We start from the raw sequence: 19207 nt of genomic DNA on the forward strand, positions 1-19207 counted from the left end.
AAAACGCACCTTAAGGCACTAAAAGCGACACATCATTTGACATTATTGATAGATGTCATTTCTGACGTTTAACAGATGTTTTTTATTTACTTTTTAATTTTGTGTTTATGGTCAGTTATATTTCTAAGTATATATTCTATATTTCAAGTTTCATGCACTTGATATAATTGGCTTTTATTGAGAAAGCTATGCAGACTAAGTCCCAAATATGGATTCGCTAAAAGTGCACCAAAACAGCTACAAAAACTCCAAAAGCTGGACAGATGACTTGCCAGTATGTAAAAACTCTGGTATGGGGTACTCCATCAACCAAATTTACCGGGAAGATGGACACCCACAGGAGGAACACTGTTATGAAGATTTCAGGTACATTCATCCCTTGATTCCCAATTTATTTCACTAAAAAAACAACGCTTTTTAGTTCCCACTATAAATTTGCTGAAGACTTCTACTGGTACTCGGTATTTGATGGCCATGAAGGCAAAAGAGCTACAGACTTCTGTTCTCAACGGATGACTGCGGAAATCTGCTTTTCACAAATCAATCAGAAGGATTCAGACGAAGAGGTACGAGAGCTATTGAGGCAAGCATTCATGACTGTAGAACTGGGCTACATGGAATCTCTAGATGATCTTATTGCTGAGAGAACCAGTTTGCATTATGATATTCCTGAGGGCCTCGCACCACATGAAGCTTATCAAAAGGTTTGTAACTTATTTTCAATAAAACATTTACTATTATCAGTCTAGTAACTGCCTGTTCAATGATTATCAATTTAAATCAAAACATGCTTTGTTATTATAAAATACGAAGTATTTGTGGACAAAGCTTTCTACTAGATAAAAGTACCTAAATCTATGAAGTCATAATAAGTAGCAAATAGGAATTGAGTAAAAAAAGAAGAAGATATTAAATCTAGCAAAATGCAATCTTTCTGACAAAAAAAGGCAAGCATCATAAATATATAACCGAATTATCACAGTAATTAAAGTTATGACCAGAAACAAAATTAAAAATTGACAAGAAAAAAAGAAAACCAAAAGCTTGCACACATGAGGTTTATTCCCTCATGATCAAAATATATTTAGGACTATGAAATGCTTCACTTTAACGAGTAATTCAACAGATTTTTTGAAGCAAATCAGACCTTATATTAATTGGGAAATGGTTACAAATCTTAATACTTAAATAAATAAGAGAGTTCCCAGTCAACTCACTCTTTGGAATGGGCATTGGAACAATGAAATTTTGGCTGACATTATAGGGGTTTCAAGATTTATCACCAGATGAGATTTGTATTTTTTTTTAAATTAAGCACTTTGTTAACATGGTAAAAATGAGATGGGCTATTACTAGCAGGCTCATTTAGTTCACTACCTTTAAATAGAGGTTTCTCAAAAGAAACATTAATTGCAAGATAGACGCAAGAGAGAGCTTAATTTGGCAGAAGGATCTTAACGGACAATCCTTTAATCCCATAAGAGGGTTTATTCTTTATTCTAAACTGTATGACTAAGATATTTAAACTCATGTACATCTGTCTAATTCAAGTAAAAGGAAAAGCTAAGGGATTCTGTTGGAGGTTTAGATTATTTGTCAGCTTCTTTGCTATTGAACAATAAAACTGATTAAACACATTTGCAGCATTTGGATTTGGTTTAGTTTCTGCTGAGTTACCTAATAATACTCCAATTTTCCTTCAGTTCTTTTTGTGCTATCTTCAATATAAGCCCATAGTAATCTTTCTTGGTCCATCATTAACAAATTCAATTTCACTAGTTCATATTTATCTATTCAACATAACTAACTACTCAAATAACTTTATGGTTGGTGTTATTGGACATATTAGTGATTGTTTTAGGTGCCTCACATAATGGATCGAATTAAAGCCCTAAATGCAGAACTATCCTCAGGTACGGCAGCTGCTGTAGCTTTAATTTGCAAAAACAAACTGTATGTAGCAAACGTGGGCAATTGCAGAGTCTTACTATGCCAAACTGACACCAACAATGTACTTAAGGTGGTACAACTCAGCATTGACCATGATTTAAAAAATGAGGATGAATTACTGAGGCTATCCCAGATTGGACTTAATGTGAATCAGCTCAGAAAAAGTATGTACAATTAATAATTTATTGTGATATTTCTTGGAAAATATTTCGGATAAACACTTCATTCAGTATATTTTACTCAAGTGATTTTAAAATTGCACTCAAAGCATGTAATAATTTTTATATGATAATAAAAATGTACTGTGAAAACCCATATTAGGTTCTAGGTTGGGAAACCAAGAAAACACTCGCTGTCTAGGCAACTATGCGATCAAAGGGGGCTACAAAGACTTTGAAGACCTTGCAGGGGCCTCACAGGAGCCGGTCATTGCAGAACCAGACATCCATGGGGGAATTTATTTGGACGAGAGTTGCCGATTTTTACTTCTCATGACTGCTGGCTTGTATAAATCTGTTGAGGAAGCCATTGGTCCTGAGCAAGTGAACCAATATATTGCTCAATGTGTTGTAGAGCAAGTAAGTAATTCATGAATGTTTTAGAATATTATGCTAGACAGTTTTTTTATAGTTTAGAGAGCAAGGAACACTAGTGACGGTAGCACAAGCTGTTGTAGACAAAGTGGTACGTCTACACCACGACTGGTACATGTCAAACTCCATTAACCAATCATGTCCCCCAAAACGCGAGGATATAACTTTAGTGCTCAGAAATTTCAATTTCCCCATGCCGAATGCGTTAAAATCGCCCACCAAACCGACGGTGCAATTCAATCCTATTGTGGTGGCAGCAGAATTATCTAGTAGTAACAATTCTTCTTCTCATGGTACCATAGTCAATAATGTGGACACTAATAGTACCGTTAGTAGAACGAATACCACAAGCAGTTCAGAGGCAAAGGCTGAGATTGACGATGATATTGGGACAGATCAGAAAATCGCCGCTTATGTAGATTTTGGGGATTTTTATGCGAATTTCGAGATTGCAAGAAGGAATGGTACTTTACCAAGTGGTTTAGAATAGCAGCCTTTATGTGCTTATTTATTGTAATATATAGAACATTAAGTTTTTATTTGCCTAGTGGTTTGTCCATTCTGTCCACCAAGACATGAGAATATTAGAGCATCCCAAAATGATTTTATTTATTTCATTTATGTACTTATTTAATTACACTATAAGGCTGTACTTAAAGAGTAAAGAATATAAAACAAATAAATTGGGTATATAATAGAATTCCTATCAATTTACCTATCACAGAGATAATTGAAGACTAATAATTTTAATTAGATACACACAGAAAAGTAATAGTTTAAAAGAGTGACTTATGTAGCAAATTGAAAAGTTTCTAAGTTCAGTTACAGATGTGTTCAAAAAGTGAATATTATTATAGTCCTTTTATTCTTATTTCTTACTTGAAGGAGCCGAACATTAAGCGGCCGCAAAAAAATATATATTGAACAGTGCCGTGCCGTTATAAAGGGGCTGGATAAGATAATAAAAAAAACCTGAATATTTTCAATTCAGTTTTACTAACAAACTTAACTTTGATCTGAAATTTTTATCAGTTCTAGATCTGTTTTTGGTTTAACAGTTTTATAATTGATACTATAAAAATGTATTGTTGTAAAGCTTACATTATACAATATTTTAGGTTAGGAATCCAAATAATCAGGTATTTTTAAGATGAGATCATTTTCCAGATATGAAGAAATTAAAATACAATGTGGTTTAAAAAATCACCTATTATATTATTATAAAATACTTACATATATATTTATCAATATTAAATATTCTAAAAGACTCTCTTCAGAACTAGAATGATTATCGTCAGGCGGAATTATTGCTTTGGGGTGTGGATGGTAAAACCGTATATTCATTTTCTGTTTTAATTAAGTGTTCTACCCAATTTTTCAATCACTTTCGAATTCTACAATAGCTTGGCATATGTTAATAGCTATCGCACTCAATGTTGCTGAAGTGTTGCATTTTCGAAGCTGTTTCTTAGAAGACACAATAATATGGAGCATTACTTTTGGCGATATTGTCAATAAGATGCTCATTTTTTAAGTTATAATCTTTAATTTTATTTAACAACTTCTTTTCAATGGGATTTTGTCGGGAACAGGAATTTTCTTAATTTTCATAAAAGTTATGAGATCTTGTTTTTATTTTATTTAAAATGTTTGAGAGGCAAAGTGCATTATCCATAACATTTTACTAAATTTGGAGGAATGTTTGGTAAGAGCTGATTAAAAAACTATTTTCCAAATAATGTCGTCATATATTAATGGTAATCAGCCGAAGATTGAGAAATATTTTTAGCAGACAAAACTAACGCATTTTTAACATCCTTCTGCTGGCATCAAGTATAATGATTTGTTTGCCTCTTGAGCATGGCACATTCAAAAAAAAAAACAATTCAAAGAATTATTAACCCAAGCCTATTTATCTACGTCATGCGTATCAAACCATGTTTTTCTAAATACGCTGCTCCACAAGAGTTAAGGATATTGCTGAAATTTGTAAATAAATTCCAATAAAATAAATTTTTGGTGACCAGTTTAACGAAAAATAGATCCATACATTTACTTACTTTGGTGTTCTGGTAAACAATTGTTTTTTGTGCATTTTTTGTTTATTTACAACATTTTAATAAAATGAAACAAGCTGAAAAATGTATGATTTATTAAGCCTTTGTTCATATTATAGTGTGAATATCTCTTCAATATAATGATGCGATCTAAATTAACAATTGAAAAAACAAATCGGGCTATTAGCATGCTTAAAAGTGGTCGTGTTTAACAAGAAGTTGCCAATTTATTTAATGTATCGCAAAGTGTCATAAGTAGATTAAATAATCGATTTAATTAAACTGGTTCTGTTAGAAAGACAGATTTCTTCTACTAAGAATTCTTCTTATACTAAGCCGTTGCGTTAATTCTTATATTTGTGTTCTGTGCTTTAAATTAAATTAAAAAAAAGGCGCGCTACTGTCGCTAATCGCGCGTTATTAGGGGACAAAACTTGGCGCAGCTTTGAAACAGATGGTGTACCTTAGCTAGACAAACTCTAGGTTTAAAATTGACCACGGTTTATCGGTCTTTTCGTCGGCACGCTTTTATCGTTATTCAAGTGAGAATAAAACGGCTATACACTTTCATATACTATTGATTTAAAGGTCAAATGAAAACTTAATACTAAACATGCTCCTGTCATGCTGCATGTAAGACTGACCAAAGGAATATGAACATTTATTGAGTGCATCTTTGGTATTTTATGTTCTTTAATACATGATAAATAAAAATCACTTAATGTTGTTTCTGAAACCTAGTTCTAACATGCTTTGATAAGAAACAAGTTAAGGATATGCATTATTATCTTTTATTTATAGAAATCTGAAGAAATTTTTCTGTGCACATTCAATATACTTGTGATGATCATGAGCTTTAAGTGACCATATTATTGCCGCATATTCTAGGTGAGGCCTAACAATAACATTGTGAAATTTTGCAACAGTGCTTCAATGTTTAAAATTTTTGGAACTTTGTTTACTGATAAGAGAAACCAACTTTTTATATGGCTTATTGACAACAAATTCATAATGAGATGTAAATTTGAAATTCTGCGCATGTTCCACCTACATCTTTTACTTCTTGTATTTTTCTCTAAAACTGAGCCAGATTGAGTAGTCAAAGTTTATAGAGTTGAGTTTTCTGGTGTAGGTTACTGTGACACATTTGTCAGTGTTAAGACACATTTTGTTTTGCAAAAACCAATTGGCCACAAAATCCAGATCTTGTAGGAGAAAGATATCTGATCTTGTAGGAGAAAGATAGAATTTTTTTGAAAAGCTTAAAATCATCTGCAAAAACTGAACAAGAAGAATGTTTTATATTGTATTAATATATTGCATTTTTCTATTATATTAATAAATACAATAAAGAGTAAGGAATCAACTTGAATCTTCCCTGAGGAACTCCAGAGGTTGCAACATATGGTTTTGATAATGATTTACCAATTTTAACTTCATAGATTTTAACAAGATAGAACTTCACTATTTATGTGCTAGAATATTGTCTAAAATAAGAAAGGCAATAAATAAGCTATTGCTTATGTAGTAGCAAAATATATATATTTTATTTGTTATTTACAGAAGGACCAGTACATTTCATGAAAACATTACATAGAATAAATTAATATAGGGTTTGTACATATTACCAAATAATATCTTTATTACTTAACTAAATCTATCGGCAGGTATAGTAATGGTTTTATCCTTAGGCCAGACATTATTAAACTTAACTAGTTCAATTTCACAACCTCCCTCTTGATTTTTAGAACCAACTTCGATTTTCACATTCGGAACACTACTCCAATATTTGCCACAACAAGCTTTCTTTTTTGTCTCTTTTCGGCTTTCATCATTCAATCCCTCAATCCAAATTGTCATAAGATTGGTCACAATCACCACAGTGTTTAATTCTAGGGCGATATACCTTAAAACATTGGCCATATGGTTTAAAATATTATTGTTTTCGCTATAATCCATTGAGTTTAAAAAGATTGTTGATATTGAATGAATTATTATGATTCGGATGTCTAAACCCGCTTTGATTTCATCTTTTATACTGAATAAGGCACTTATGAGCTCATACTTATCAGATATTTGGAGCAGCAGTATGTTTTTTAGCAAAATCAAGCTTTTTTCCTAAAATTATATCTTGTCAGTAATGATTAGGAATATACCAAAGCAATTACCTCTTCTTCAGTTTTTAAAAGTCTAGCTCTCATATTCATAGCAGAAAAGTCCTTTTTGGGGTCCAAGAAGTACACCTTTTTCCCATTTATTATTAAGTTTTGAATCATAGTTAAGGTTAGTTCAGTCTTTTCAGAATCAGCATAACCACTCAACTCATAAATTGTTCCAGTAAATAGGCCCCCTTGTAGAAGAGTGTCCAATCTGTAAAAGAATTGTCACTTTGGCGCCTAAAGTTTACAATAAGACATACTCGGGTATATATGTTGATATGAGGGCAGACTTTTTAAGGATCTTTTGATAGAGCGAGAGAGCTTTTATTGGTGGGGCAGAAAATTTCTTTGATAAAAACCGTTTTAATTCAATAACTTCCTAAGAAAATAATTATTAGAAGTTACTAACAAGATTTGATAAATCATTATTACTTACAGGGTAAGTTAGAGGGCAGTATTTAGTTAGGGAATTATTGTCAACCTTTAGAAAATCAAGTACAGAGTAGATTTCCTTTTTTTTCAACAGGTCCAGTATGTTTTCAGTTAAAAATTGATGAATATTGGTTGAAAGTAACATTTTGTAAAAGAATTTTGAATTTAAATGTAAACAATAACAAAATGACGTAGTTGACAAATGACAGCTTAAATGTCTAAAAAAACTATTACAACTTAAGGTTCGTTTAGATACGATGCGACTTGATGCGAAAAAAAAACACTAAAATCAAGCAAGCAAGTTTTTTATTAACACATTTAATCACTCTTACAGGACATGTTTCTATTAACAAAACGCATTTCCTCACTTAAATATCTTACTGGAGTGAACAAAATCTTGAACCTTTTTCACTTTTCCACAGCAACAGTCCGAAGAAACTTTGGAGCTGCAAGTCTTAGAAAGACAACGCACTTTACTCCCCGATGGTTTTTTCTGAATCGATTTGTTGCTTTCCATAATTTTCGGACTGGAATCACCAATTTTCCCGGTGGTACTGCCCGTTTGAGGAACGCTCTGTAACATCACTGGTGCCGAAGTCTTCTTATGTTCCAGCAGTTCCAGTGATTTTGAAGAGTTTTCGTTCTCATTACTGCATAGTGATATAATACTAACTGATATGTGAGAAATGGAATTCTCGGTCTGCATGGCACTGTCTACGCTCTGTTGGAACGGCCGTGGAGATCTTCTGTGGATTTTTAAGAAGGGACTGCTGCTATCCGAGTCGAATAAGGGCGCTTTAGAGTAGCTGGATCGGAAAGAATTGGTGTTTACAGGAATTTTTGGACCGAGCCTAGAAAGAACTTTTTAGTATGGTTCCATAAGTGACGTAAGGTGCTTTTACGGAGTAAATTTGGTAGATTCTTCGTTTCCCATATAATCAAACCTGGGCATCTCCAGTTCGTTTCTTGTTCCTGCAGATGATTTATCGTCTTTAGGGGAACAAATATCTCTTTCAGGCACACTATCGCAAATGGATGAAGTTGCTCTTTTAGAAGGACACTCGTAGTTTCTGCCAGCCAGCTGCTTAAGCGATATTGAAGCTAACATCACAGCGTCCTCCAGCTTCCTCTTGGCTTCATCAAATTGCCGCTTCAGTTGCGATATGTAGACGTAGTCTATGTCCACCTGAGAACATCTTTTAAACGATTGGAACCCAATATATGACTCTCACGAGAACATTCCTCACTTGTAAAACTCTTTTAATCGTTTTTTTCTTGAATCCGAAAGATCTTCTCGGTAGATCTCCTCATCGGGTAATTGCTGATCGCACTCTTTACATGGAGACTTCTTGTTTAAAGGAGGCTCAATTGAAGTGCAAGTAGTGCTTACCATCCGTCGCTGCTTACCAGTGTCCAAGCATAATTTGTTGCTAAGGAAGAAGCATTGAAAGAACTTATAGTGCAATGGTTAAGACACACTTACAGGCACATAGCGCTTGTATTCTTTTCTTCCATCAATGGCACATCACCTTTTTCAAGTTCATCAGAGCAAGTGATGCAAGGCTTATGTAAAAAGAAGAACCCGTCTTTATCTTCTTTAGTGTTAACTTCCCTACTTCTAGGAATAGTTAAGTCCGACATGGAGCTAGCCTGGTCTTTAGTTCTCCTTACTTTTTTTGCTTTAGGAGGCACATCTGAACATATCGAATTGTTTTGATCGTTCCGATGGGTCGAGGATAGAACTTCCTCCTTGGAGAAACCAGAGGAGCAAGTCTGTTGGAGCTTCCTATCCGAACAGACAGTGACACTTTTAGAGGGTGATTTTTCACAGGACGCTCTGCTGGTTGATAAGGAGCTTCGTTTTGGAGTAAATGTTTCTGTGGCACCTAAGGGATATTTAAATTATGCAGATCGTTCTCTATATGTTCCTGGAGTGTTCACAGAACATTCCAGAAATATTTAAACACAGTGGCATTTCCTCGAACGCTCTGTACTATTAGAGAGTGAGTGAGTACTGTACCACAAGTTCCAGGGATAACAGAAGTTGATGGTTGGCTATTGGTTGCTGCCAAAAAAGCACTTTCTTCTAACTCTTTACGGGCTTTCTCCATTTCTTGGTATTTCCTACGAAGTTCTGGGTTGCCTTTTATACAGCACATTGGAGGTACATTAGCAATATTCTCTTGTCTAAAAATGTTCTATATTAATGCTCGAACTCACCCTGTATATTCTTAGAAACTTTTTCAATAAGCTCCTAGGCGCCTCCTCTTCGTTTTCAATAATTTTCACACTGCTTTTGCCTTCGGTTAAGATTATCTTGGAACCATCCCTCTCTCTTGTGGTGCTCTCTACACTAAATGAAGTCTCCTGAGTCCCTTGCCTGGTAGCAATCACCATGGGGGTTTGCTTAAATTCTGTTGGAATCTCTATCAGGGTGTCCTCGTTCGGGTCTATCATCCCTTTGGGAATCAAGATCTTTTGCGTCTTTTTACTTTTATTGGGCATCGTACTGCTTAATTACTAAAATTTTCCATCTAAAAAAGTGGCAACCTAATTCGGACCAGCTGTCACGCTTTAATGTCAAAAAAAATTCACTGTGTCATTCCCATATAAAAAACTATAAGGAATCGGCCAAAAACACATTGCAAAATTATGAGTGATAATAATACCTCTTGTAGCCCGAGCACCTGCTCCAAAAATCGCACCAGAACTACCAATAATACGACCTTCGCGAGTGCCCAGTCGCATATCAGCGATGAGACAAGCTACTACTCCCAAATTGACCCATCACGCAACACCAGCCAACAAAATTCTACATATGGCAGTGCTTTATCCAAAACTTTTGGATGCGATCCATGTGACCTCAACGCACCTGCTCCTTTAGCCAATCAAACCGTGCCCAGACCAAGAAGTCCGTTACTGGGAAGACGTTCGCCATCTCCACCTAGGAGAGCACCAGCTAATGCAACTTTTGCATCCAGAGCACGTACCAATGTGACCTTTGACACGAACCAGTGTCCCTGTGATTCTTTGGATGGCAGTTCAGGTGCAGAAGCATATAATCAAACATTTGCTCGTCCTCCAGCTCATGGTGCTGCTAACAGAACAGCTGGTACAAGTTTTACAATACAAAGAAGAAACTCACCCAATGCCAGCAGTGGTTTCGAGCCCTCTGATGGATCTGCTGAGGAAACGTATGACTCGTCAGGTGAACCCAGTTACGCCTCTCACGTTAGTGGTAGATTAAACCAGACATGCCCTGGCGCCCAAAGAGTAACTGGACGTCCAGGTCGACATTCGCTTCCGGCTGGACAAGTCCTAGGACGCTCGCGAGATTATCCTACAGATGAGTCGTTTGAAGAAAACTTCAATCCTCCTCACGCCAGCACTTGGGATTCGTTTCCTTCCATGGAAGATTCTTCGGAGATGCCTCTGCTAGGGTTCGGCCCAATCAATCGGTCCGACGAAGGGAAATATAATATAATATTGCCAATGTCACCGTCTCCTACTAAAGCTCCTGCACCTTCTTCAAGTGGAGAAGCTGTTTCTGCGCGATCCAGTACTTCAGGTCAAGGCGCCTGTCCGGCCAATCAAACCTATGCAACAAATGCACCAGCTGCTCCAGTAAATCGAACGTTTGCAGCACCAGCGGTTAATCAAACTTTTGCAGCAGCTGGAGAATGTCCTTGTCCGACCAATCAAACTTATGGTCCTGAAGGCACTTTTACTGACTCAACAAGAATGTCTAGTTCAGGATTTGATAGTTCATTACCTAGCACCAACCAAACCTACCCTAGAGCTCAAGGTCGAGCTCTTAGACCAGGACGACATTCACATGCTGCCGGACAAATATTGGGTCGCTCAAGAGACTATGCAACAGAAGAGTCTTATGAAGAAAAGTTTAACCCGAAGATGGCCAGTACTTGGGAGTCATTCTCCTCAATGGAAGACAGTTCTTTGGTACCATTTCTAGGATGTGCTGGGCTCAGGAGATCTCAAGAGGGAATTTACAACATAATAAAACCAATGAGTCCATCCCCTACCAAGGCTCCTGTACCTTCTGCGAGTGGAGAAGCTGTTTCTGCTCGATCTAGTACGTCCGTTCAAGGCGTCTGTCCAGCCAACCAGACTTACGCCCCACCACAAGTTCCAGCCAATCAAACGTTTGCTGGCCCTCCAGTTAGGCCTTCGGTCAATCAAACTTTTGCTCCAGCTGGAGAATGTCCATGTCCGACCAATGAAACTTATGGTCCTGAAGGCACTTTTGATGATTCAACAGGAATGTCTAGTTCAGGATTTGATAGTTCATTGCCTAGCACCAACCAAACCTACCCTAGAGCTCAAGGTCGAGCTCTTAGACCAGGACGACATTCGCATGCTGCCGGACAAATATTGGGTCGCTCAAGAGACTATGCCACAGAAGAGTCTTATGAAGAAAAGTTTAACCCAAGGATGGCCAGTACTTGGGAGTCATTCTCCTCAATGGAAGACAGTTCTTTGGTACCATTTCTTGGATGTGCTGGGCTCAGGAGATCTCAAGAAGGAATTTACAACATAATAAAACCAATGAGTCCATCCCCTACCAAGGCTCCTGCACCTTCTGCGAGTGGGAAAGCTGTTTCTGCTCGATCTAGTACGTCCGTTCAAGGCGTCGGTCCGGTCAACCAGACTTACGCCCCACCACAAGTTCCAGCCAATCAAACGTTTGCTGGACCTCCAGTTAGGCCTTCGGTCAATCAAACTTTTGCTCCAGCTGGAGAATGTCCATGTCCGACCAATGAAACTTATGGTCCTGAAGGCACTTTTGATGATTCAACAGGAATGTCTAGTTCAGGATTTGATAGTTCATTGCCTAGCACCAACCAAACCTACCCTAGAGCTCAAGGTCGAGCTCTTAGACCAGGACGACATTCGCATGCTGCCGGACAAATATTGGGTCGCTCAAGAGACTATGCCACAGAAGAGTCTTATGAAGAAAGGTTTAACCCGAAGATGGCGAGTACTTGGGAGTCATTCTCCTCGATGGAAGACAGTTCTTTGGTACCATTTCTTGGATGTGCTGGGCTCAGGAGATCTCAAGAAGGAATTTACAACATAATAAAACCAATGAGTCCATCCCCTACCAAGGCTCCTGCACCTTCTGCGAGTGGGAAAGCTGTTTCTGCTCGATCTAGTACGTCCGTTCAAGGCGTCGGTCCGGCCAACCAGACTTACGCCCCACCACAGGTTCCAGCCAATCAAACGTTTGCTGGACCTCCAGTTAGGCCTTTGGTCAATCAAACTTTTGCTCCAGCTGGAGAATGTCCATGTCCGACCAATGAAACTTATGGTCCTGAAGGCACTTTTGATGATTCAACAGGAATGTCTAGTTCAGGATTTGATAGTTCATTGCCTAGCACCAACCAAACCTACCCTAGAGCTCAAGGTCGAGCTCTTAGACCAGGACGACATTCACATGCTGCTGGACAAATATTGGGTCGCTCAAGAAACTATGCAACAGAAGAGTCTTATGAAGAAAAGTTTAACCCAAGGATGGCCAGTACTTGGGAGTCATTCTCCTCAATGGAAGACAGCTCCTTGGTACCATTTCTAGGATGTGCTGGGCTCAGGAGATCTCAAGAAGGAATTTACAACATAATAAAACCAATGAGTCCATCCCCTACCAAGGCTCCGGCACCAACAGCTCCCTCTGGTACGTTCGTTCGAGGTCCAACTAACCAAACTTATGTAGCACCAGGTGGAGGTCCAGCAAATCAAACTTTTACGGCACCAGGTGGTTGTCCGGCAAACCAAACGTTCAATGCTGGTGAATCAGAACATTCTTCATCATTTGAAAGATCTACACGAGGTGAATTACCTAGTGCTGGCCCACTGGCAAGTTTTAATCGATCTTATCCTGGCGTCCGAAGACCCGATACACCTAGACCAGGCACTCGTTCGCTTTCAGCTGGACAGATTCTCTGCCGTTCCCGGACCGAACCCACCGATGAATCTTACGAGGAGAATTTCAATCCCGTGATGGCTAGTACTTGGGAGTCATTCTCCTCAATGGAAGATAGTTCTTTGGTACCATTTCTAGGAGGTGCTGGGCTCAGGAGATCTCAAGAAGGAATTTACAATATAATAAAACCAATGAGTCCATCCCCAACCAAGGCTCCTGCACCAATAGCTCCCTCTGGTACATTCGTTCGAGGTCCAACTAACCAAACTTATGCAGCACCAGGTGGCTGTCCGGCAAATCTAACGTTTGCAGCTCCAGGAGGCCGTCCAGCGAATCAAACATTCAGTGCTTCTGCTGAATCTTCTGGCATGTCATCGTTTAGTAGATCTTCCAGAGGACAGTTGCCTGGGGCTGGCTTCTTAGAAAGTATTAACCAAACTTGTCCAGGGGCTCAGAGGACGCCAGTTTTAAGACCTGGGCCTCATTCCGTTCCAGCTGGACAAATTCTTGGTCGCTCCAGAAGCGATCCTTCAGATGAATCTTACGAAGAAAAATTTAAACCAGCGATGGCCAGCACTTGGCAGTCATTTTCTTCGATGGAGGATAGTTCAAGAGTGCCATTTGTAGGCGGGGCTGGCCTCAGGAGGTCCCAAGAAGGTATTTATAATATAATAAAACCAATGAGTCCATCGCCGACGAAAGCACCTGCACCTTGTCTGGGCGGAGAAGCTCTTGCATCCCACGGAGAGGGTTCCGGTTCGTATTTGCCTCGTAAAGGCAACTTGCCAGGTGCCGGATTACTAGAGAGTTTCAACCGAACCTTCCCGGGAGTTCAGAGACCAGCTTCAAGGTCTAGACATCGTTCGCTTCCAGACGGTTTAGGTGCACCAGCGGGTAATCAGACTTTTGGGGTATGTCCAGGTGCTTGCACGGAAGATTCTTCGATCAGCGGAGGAATTCCTCCTCGAGGACAATTGCCAGGAGCTGGATTGTTGGAAAGTTTTAATCAGACGCACCCGGGAGCTCGTAGGCCCCCATTGCATCCTCCTAATCAGACTTATGGCGGTTATCCGGATATAACGGATTCTTCTGGTTATTCACAATCCGTCTCAGGAGCAGGGAGAAAATTACCTGGAGCCGGATTACTTGAGAGTTTCAACCAAACGTTCCCAGGAGTTCAGAGACCAGCTGCAAGGTCTGGACATCGTTCGCTTCCAGGCGGTTTAGGTGCACCAGCGGGTAATCAGACATTTGGGGTATGTCCAGGTGCTTGCACGGAAGATTCTTCGATTGGTGGAGTTCCTCCTCGAGGGCAATTGCCAGGAGCTGGACTGTTGGAAAGTTTTAATCAGACGCACCCGGGAGCTCGAAGACCCCCATTGCACCCTCCCAATCAGACTTATGGTGGTTATCCGGATATAACTGATTCTTCTAGTTATTCACAATCCATATCAGGAGCAGGGAGAAAATTGCCGGGAGCCGGAAAACTGGAGAGTTTCAACCAAACTTATCCTGGAGCACAGAGACCCGCCTTAAAATCGCCCCGTGAGAGGTCACTCCCAGCAGGGCAAGGAGCGTATGGGCCGAGTTGTGCAGTAGATTCTCTTTCTGGAAGCTTTAGACCACCGCATGCTAGTACCTGGAATTCATTCTCCACCTTAGAAGAGTCTTCTTGGATGCCCGGTCAGGGAACTAACCCATTCAATAGTTGTACTGGACCTTCGGGCTCTGTTAATTATTCAAGAAGTAGGCATGCTTCTGCAAGAAATTTACCAGGAGGCGGGATGCTAGAGAGTTTTAATCAGACTTATCCCGGTGCCTTAAGGCCAGCTATTCAAGGAGGTGTTGATAATTGTAGCTGCCCCCCAAATCTATCAGCAGGTGCCACAAGTTTCTCCCATTCATCCACGGGGAGAGGAGGTAGATTACCTGGAGCAGGGATGCTGGAAAGCTTTAACCAAACTTATCCTGGAGCGCAGAGGGCCCCGTTAAGATCTCGTCAGGAGGGTTCGCTACCAGCGGGTATCGGAGCATTCGAACCAAGCAGTGCAGTAAATTCTTTTACTGGAAGCTTTAGACCGCCACATGCCAGTACATGGAATTCATTCTCGACTTTGGAAGAGTCTTCCTGGATGCCCGGTCAGGGAACTAACCCATTCAATAGTTGTACTGGACCTTCGGGCTCTGTTAATTATTCAAGAAGTAGGCATGCTTCAGCAAGAAACCTACCAGGAGGCGGCATGCTAGAAAGTTTTAATCAGACTTATCCCGGTGCCTTGAGGCCAGCTCTTCAAGGAGGTGTGGATAATTGCAGCTGCCCACCAAATCTATCAGCAGGTGCCACAAGTTTCTCCCACTCATCTACGGGAAGAGGAGGTGGATTACCTGGAGCAGGGATGCTGGAAAGCTTTAACCAAACTTATCCTGGAGCGCAGAGAGCCCCGTTAAGATCTCGTCCAGAGGGTTCGCTACCAGCGGGTATCGGAGCATTCGATCCAAGCAGTGCAGTAAATTCTTTTACTGGAAGCTTTAGACCTCCACATGCCAGTACATGGAATTCATTCTCCACCTTGGACGATTCTTCTTGGATGCCTGGACAAGGCAGTAACCCGTTCGACACTGGCACATCGAGTTATAACTCGCAATATTCGTCAATGCCAAGAGGAGGGGGATCGCGTGGAGGCAGATTAGAACACGCCGGGTACTTAGATAGCTTCAATCAGAGCTATCCTGGAGCGCTCAGGGCTCCCCAGATGCAGGGTGGTAACGAAAATTGTACTTGCTAGGACTCCGCAGAATATCCAGGATTAAAATATTAAATTTTGTCATAATAAAAAAAATGTTGTTTTGCGTATTCATTGATTGCTTTTTTGTATGGCCTAGAATGTTTATAGTGTGGATTAGTTGAATATGTCAAAGGCTATAGAAAACTCCAAATATTTTGAAAACTTATGTAACGATTTTCCTGATTTTAGGTTCTTATGAACGTTGATGAAGTTTCTCATTAAAAAGGTCCTTTCATATTTTTTTGTAAATGCAGCCGTTTCAGAGTTATTGAATAGTTATTCAATGGGTTTAAAAAAATCTTGATTGTGTCAAAGGCTTTACAAAATTCTAGATAATTTGAGAACTTGTCTAACGATTTTGCTGGTTTTAGATTCGTATGAGAACTGATGAGTTTCCTCACCAAAAAGGTCCTTTCAAGGTTTGTGGTAAATGCAGCCGTTTCGGAGTTATTGAGTACTTTTTCAATGGTTTGAAAAAATTCTTGATGGTGTCAAAGGCTTTACAATTTCTAGATATTTTGAAAGCTCATGCAACCATTCTGTTAATTTTAGTCTCATATGAAAGTTGATGAGATTTTATAGCTATCTCCAATATGATTGAATATTTAAGATATTTAATTGTAACCGTATTTTATTTCCTTTTTAAACACAAGACATGGGAAACTCCACTAATGGATTAATTAAATCCTCTATTGTAATACACGTCATAAGGGCGGAAGCTAGAATTATATATGAAGTAAGAGCTCTGAGCCCATAATATAGGAAGTTCTTGTTTAATTATCACTATATTAATAGCTTTTTAATTTTAACTAAAATTATCTGTGCGCCACTGGTAAATGGCCACCTAACTGTATGTGAGTGCGTCAAAAACCCAAAAAATGCCAATAACTTCTTTCCCGTTTATTTTTGGAAAAAAATAGGTAAAATACTTTTCTTGTAAAGAGCTTCGACTGCAACCATAAAACAAATTAAATTTTCCACGCTTTTTGAGAAAATTGTCTAGTTTGAACCCTTTTCTTCCACTGTATGGAAGATAACATTTAATTTTCTTTTCCTAAGCATACATTTCAGTATTCTAATAACTTTTGTATAAACCATTTTCCTCTGTTAATGGATTTTCCATACAAAATTAAATCTGCAACAATGACCTGTTTTAACAACTCATAAGGAGTTGAACAGAGCTAAACTTATGGCGAAAATAATCAGTAAGATAAAGATGAATATATTTTTTGTTTTTCATGGAAGTTTTGTTTGAGTGGTTTAAAAAAAAACTTTGAAAAATGAAAATTAATTTTTTCCTGGTTTATCTACAGGACATTTTCCATAACAGTTTTTAATTTTGTTTGGGCAAATTAGGTCAATCCTGCAAAAAACGCCAATTACTTTTTTTCTGTTCGTTTTTCAAAAAAACGTGTAAAATGCTTTTCTATTCGTGCTTGGGAAGAGCATCGATTTCAACAATAAAAAAATTGAAATTTCTCATACTTTTTGAGAAAAATGCCTATTTTGAATTACGTTTTCCACGCTTTTCTCCCACCGTATGAAAAATAATATTTAACTGTGTTTTTCTAAGGATATTTTTCATTATTCTCAACAACTTTTGTATAAGCTATTTTTCTCTCGGAGCCATAGATTTTCCATAAAAAAATTAAATTTGCAACAATAACTCGTTTTAACAATTAGTAAGTTGAACAGAGATTTAGAGCGAAAATAATTTGTAAAACAGAGGTAAGTATATCTTTCTTCCGTTTTTCGTCGAAAATATTATTTTTTAATAGCGGTTTCAAAAATCCAGGACCGTATCAAAAAATCCAGGGTCGTAAAATTTTTTTTATGTTTTTGGGAATAATTGTTCATGTTTTTTGGAAAATAAAACGTTGCATGACTGCTTTCGAGTTTCAAATATTATGATGAGTTAGACAGAGGTAAACTAATGCCTGTAAGAAAAGAGTGGGCCACGGAAATATTTTCTTTAACGCTGGTTATGATATATAGTGGATCCCAAATTAACAAAAAAGTAAAAGAAAAAACAGGGCCGTATATAAAAAAAAAATGGAATAATAAAATATAAGATAATAGTAGATAGAATCAGTAACATAATATATTAAGGTTTCGGTAACATGCTTAGGATATGAACTTGTATGGTAGAAGTCCAGGCACGTTCTGGGAATATACGCAATAAAAAAGTAGTTCTGCTCTGGGACGCCTATGCCACTGACAATCATTACAATCACTTAAAAAAAAGAAAAACCATCATAACATCATCATCATCATCACACCATCCCGACCGTTTAACTAATTTGCTCATAAACGCCGCATTACTTCACATTACATAAGAGACTGTTGCCTTTACTCCTAAAATTTCTATCGGGTGAATAGAGCGAGGTGTATTATAGAGACAAGAGAAAAACAAAACGAAAAAAAAAAGTAGCATCGGTAGAGCGGTCTATAAATATGGCCGACAATAGAATAATAGCTGACACAAAAGGAAACAATCTCTCAATTTAAGTTAAATTAACATTGGGGATGTGGGCTTCCCATATAAACCCAATTGAAGATGATTAAGGCGGTTAGTCGTTTGTTAAACGTGGGACTGTGATGTGTGGTTCATTTTTTTTTTTGAGAAATTTTGGCTTTTGAGCGTGTTCTTACCGGGTAAGCAGTAAAGAGCATTGAGTAGAAAATGAGTCTAGACGGTGCAGATGTTCGTTCACCCATTGGATCGGTGATAAGACAGCTGGCTTATCTGCTTATAAGCTCCTAATTAACCATATATAAGAGTGATTATTTTGGTAACAGTTATTGCGATATTATTTTAAAAACATCCTTTATATCGGTTATTTTCGTGAGAAGGGGACTAATTTATATCTTATTTGTTACATTTGAAGCATGTGCTGGGGTTACTTGTATTACTCAGATAGTTTTTTATTTAAATTAATTTAGTGCCAGTGGCAGGCCATTGCATTAATTTATTTAAAAAATTCACTTTTTCTTATTGGACACTCTGTATATTTTAATGAACCAATGTTAGTATAATACGGCCCTGTATTTTTTTTGTTATTTTAATATCCGTTAAATGATACTTTACCAATATATGGAAAAAAATATTTATATGAAAAAAAAACATAAAATTAAAATAATGATATGCCCATCTCTGTTTCACACATTATTCTGGCTATAAATTTGTCTCCCTTTCATTAATTATATTGTAAAAAATGTGGCAAAGCCCAAAATATTTAAATTTGATTTTAGCACCTAATTCGGACTTTTGAAATGAAAAATCCGACGT

General features: G+C 38.1%; 3 protein-coding genes across 4 annotated transcripts; 1 reads left to right on the forward strand and 2 right to left on the reverse strand.

Annotated features, from left to right (window-relative positions):
• The first annotated feature begins 88 nt into the window (after positions 1 to 88).
• Positions 89 to 3146, forward strand: LOC126746493 (TGF-beta-activated kinase 1 and MAP3K7-binding protein 1-like). The gene is made up of 5 exons (XM_050454781.1): positions 89 to 366; positions 422 to 704; positions 1862 to 2114; positions 2272 to 2528; positions 2581 to 3146. The coding sequence occupies exons 1-5, from the start codon at positions 209 to 211 to the stop codon at positions 3031 to 3033; spliced, it is 1404 nt and encodes a 467-aa protein (XP_050310738.1). The 5' UTR covers positions 89 to 208; the 3' UTR covers positions 3034 to 3146.
• A 2974-nt stretch (positions 3147 to 6120) lies between these two features.
• On the reverse strand, positions 6121 to 7377 carry LOC126746497 (DNA repair protein RAD51 homolog 4-like). Its single transcript, XM_050454786.1, has 4 exons — positions 7196 to 7377; positions 7020 to 7138; positions 6769 to 6970; positions 6121 to 6718 (listed from the first exon to the last, which is right to left on the reverse strand). The coding sequence occupies exons 1-4, from the start codon at positions 7334 to 7336 to the stop codon at positions 6248 to 6250; spliced, it is 933 nt and encodes a 310-aa protein (XP_050310743.1). The 5' UTR covers positions 7337 to 7377; the 3' UTR covers positions 6121 to 6247.
• Positions 7378 to 7480: 103 nt separating this feature from the next.
• Positions 7481 to 9779, reverse strand: LOC126746485 (uncharacterized). Of its 2 annotated transcripts, none has more exons than XM_050454771.1 (6): positions 9431 to 9779; positions 9212 to 9378; positions 8675 to 9077; positions 8439 to 8621; positions 8094 to 8387; positions 7481 to 8042 (listed from the first exon to the last, which is right to left on the reverse strand). In XM_050454771.1, exons 1-6 carry the CDS (start codon positions 9694 to 9696, stop codon positions 7556 to 7558), a joined length of 1800 nt encoding a protein of 599 aa, XP_050310728.1. In that variant the 5' UTR covers positions 9697 to 9779; the 3' UTR covers positions 7481 to 7555. The 2 variants fall into 2 exon arrangements, with proteins under 2 accessions (XP_050310728.1, XP_050310731.1); XM_050454774.1 differs by having other exon boundaries at positions 9212 to 9389; positions 9431 to 9579.
• Between the last annotated feature and the right edge of the window lie 9428 nt (positions 9780 to 19207).

The sequence above is a fragment of the Anthonomus grandis genome, chromosome 17 (genome assembly GCF_022605725.1).
Source record: "Anthonomus grandis grandis chromosome 17, icAntGran1.3, whole genome shotgun sequence".
Taxonomy (NCBI): Eukaryota; Metazoa; Arthropoda; class Insecta; order Coleoptera; family Curculionidae; genus Anthonomus; species Anthonomus grandis.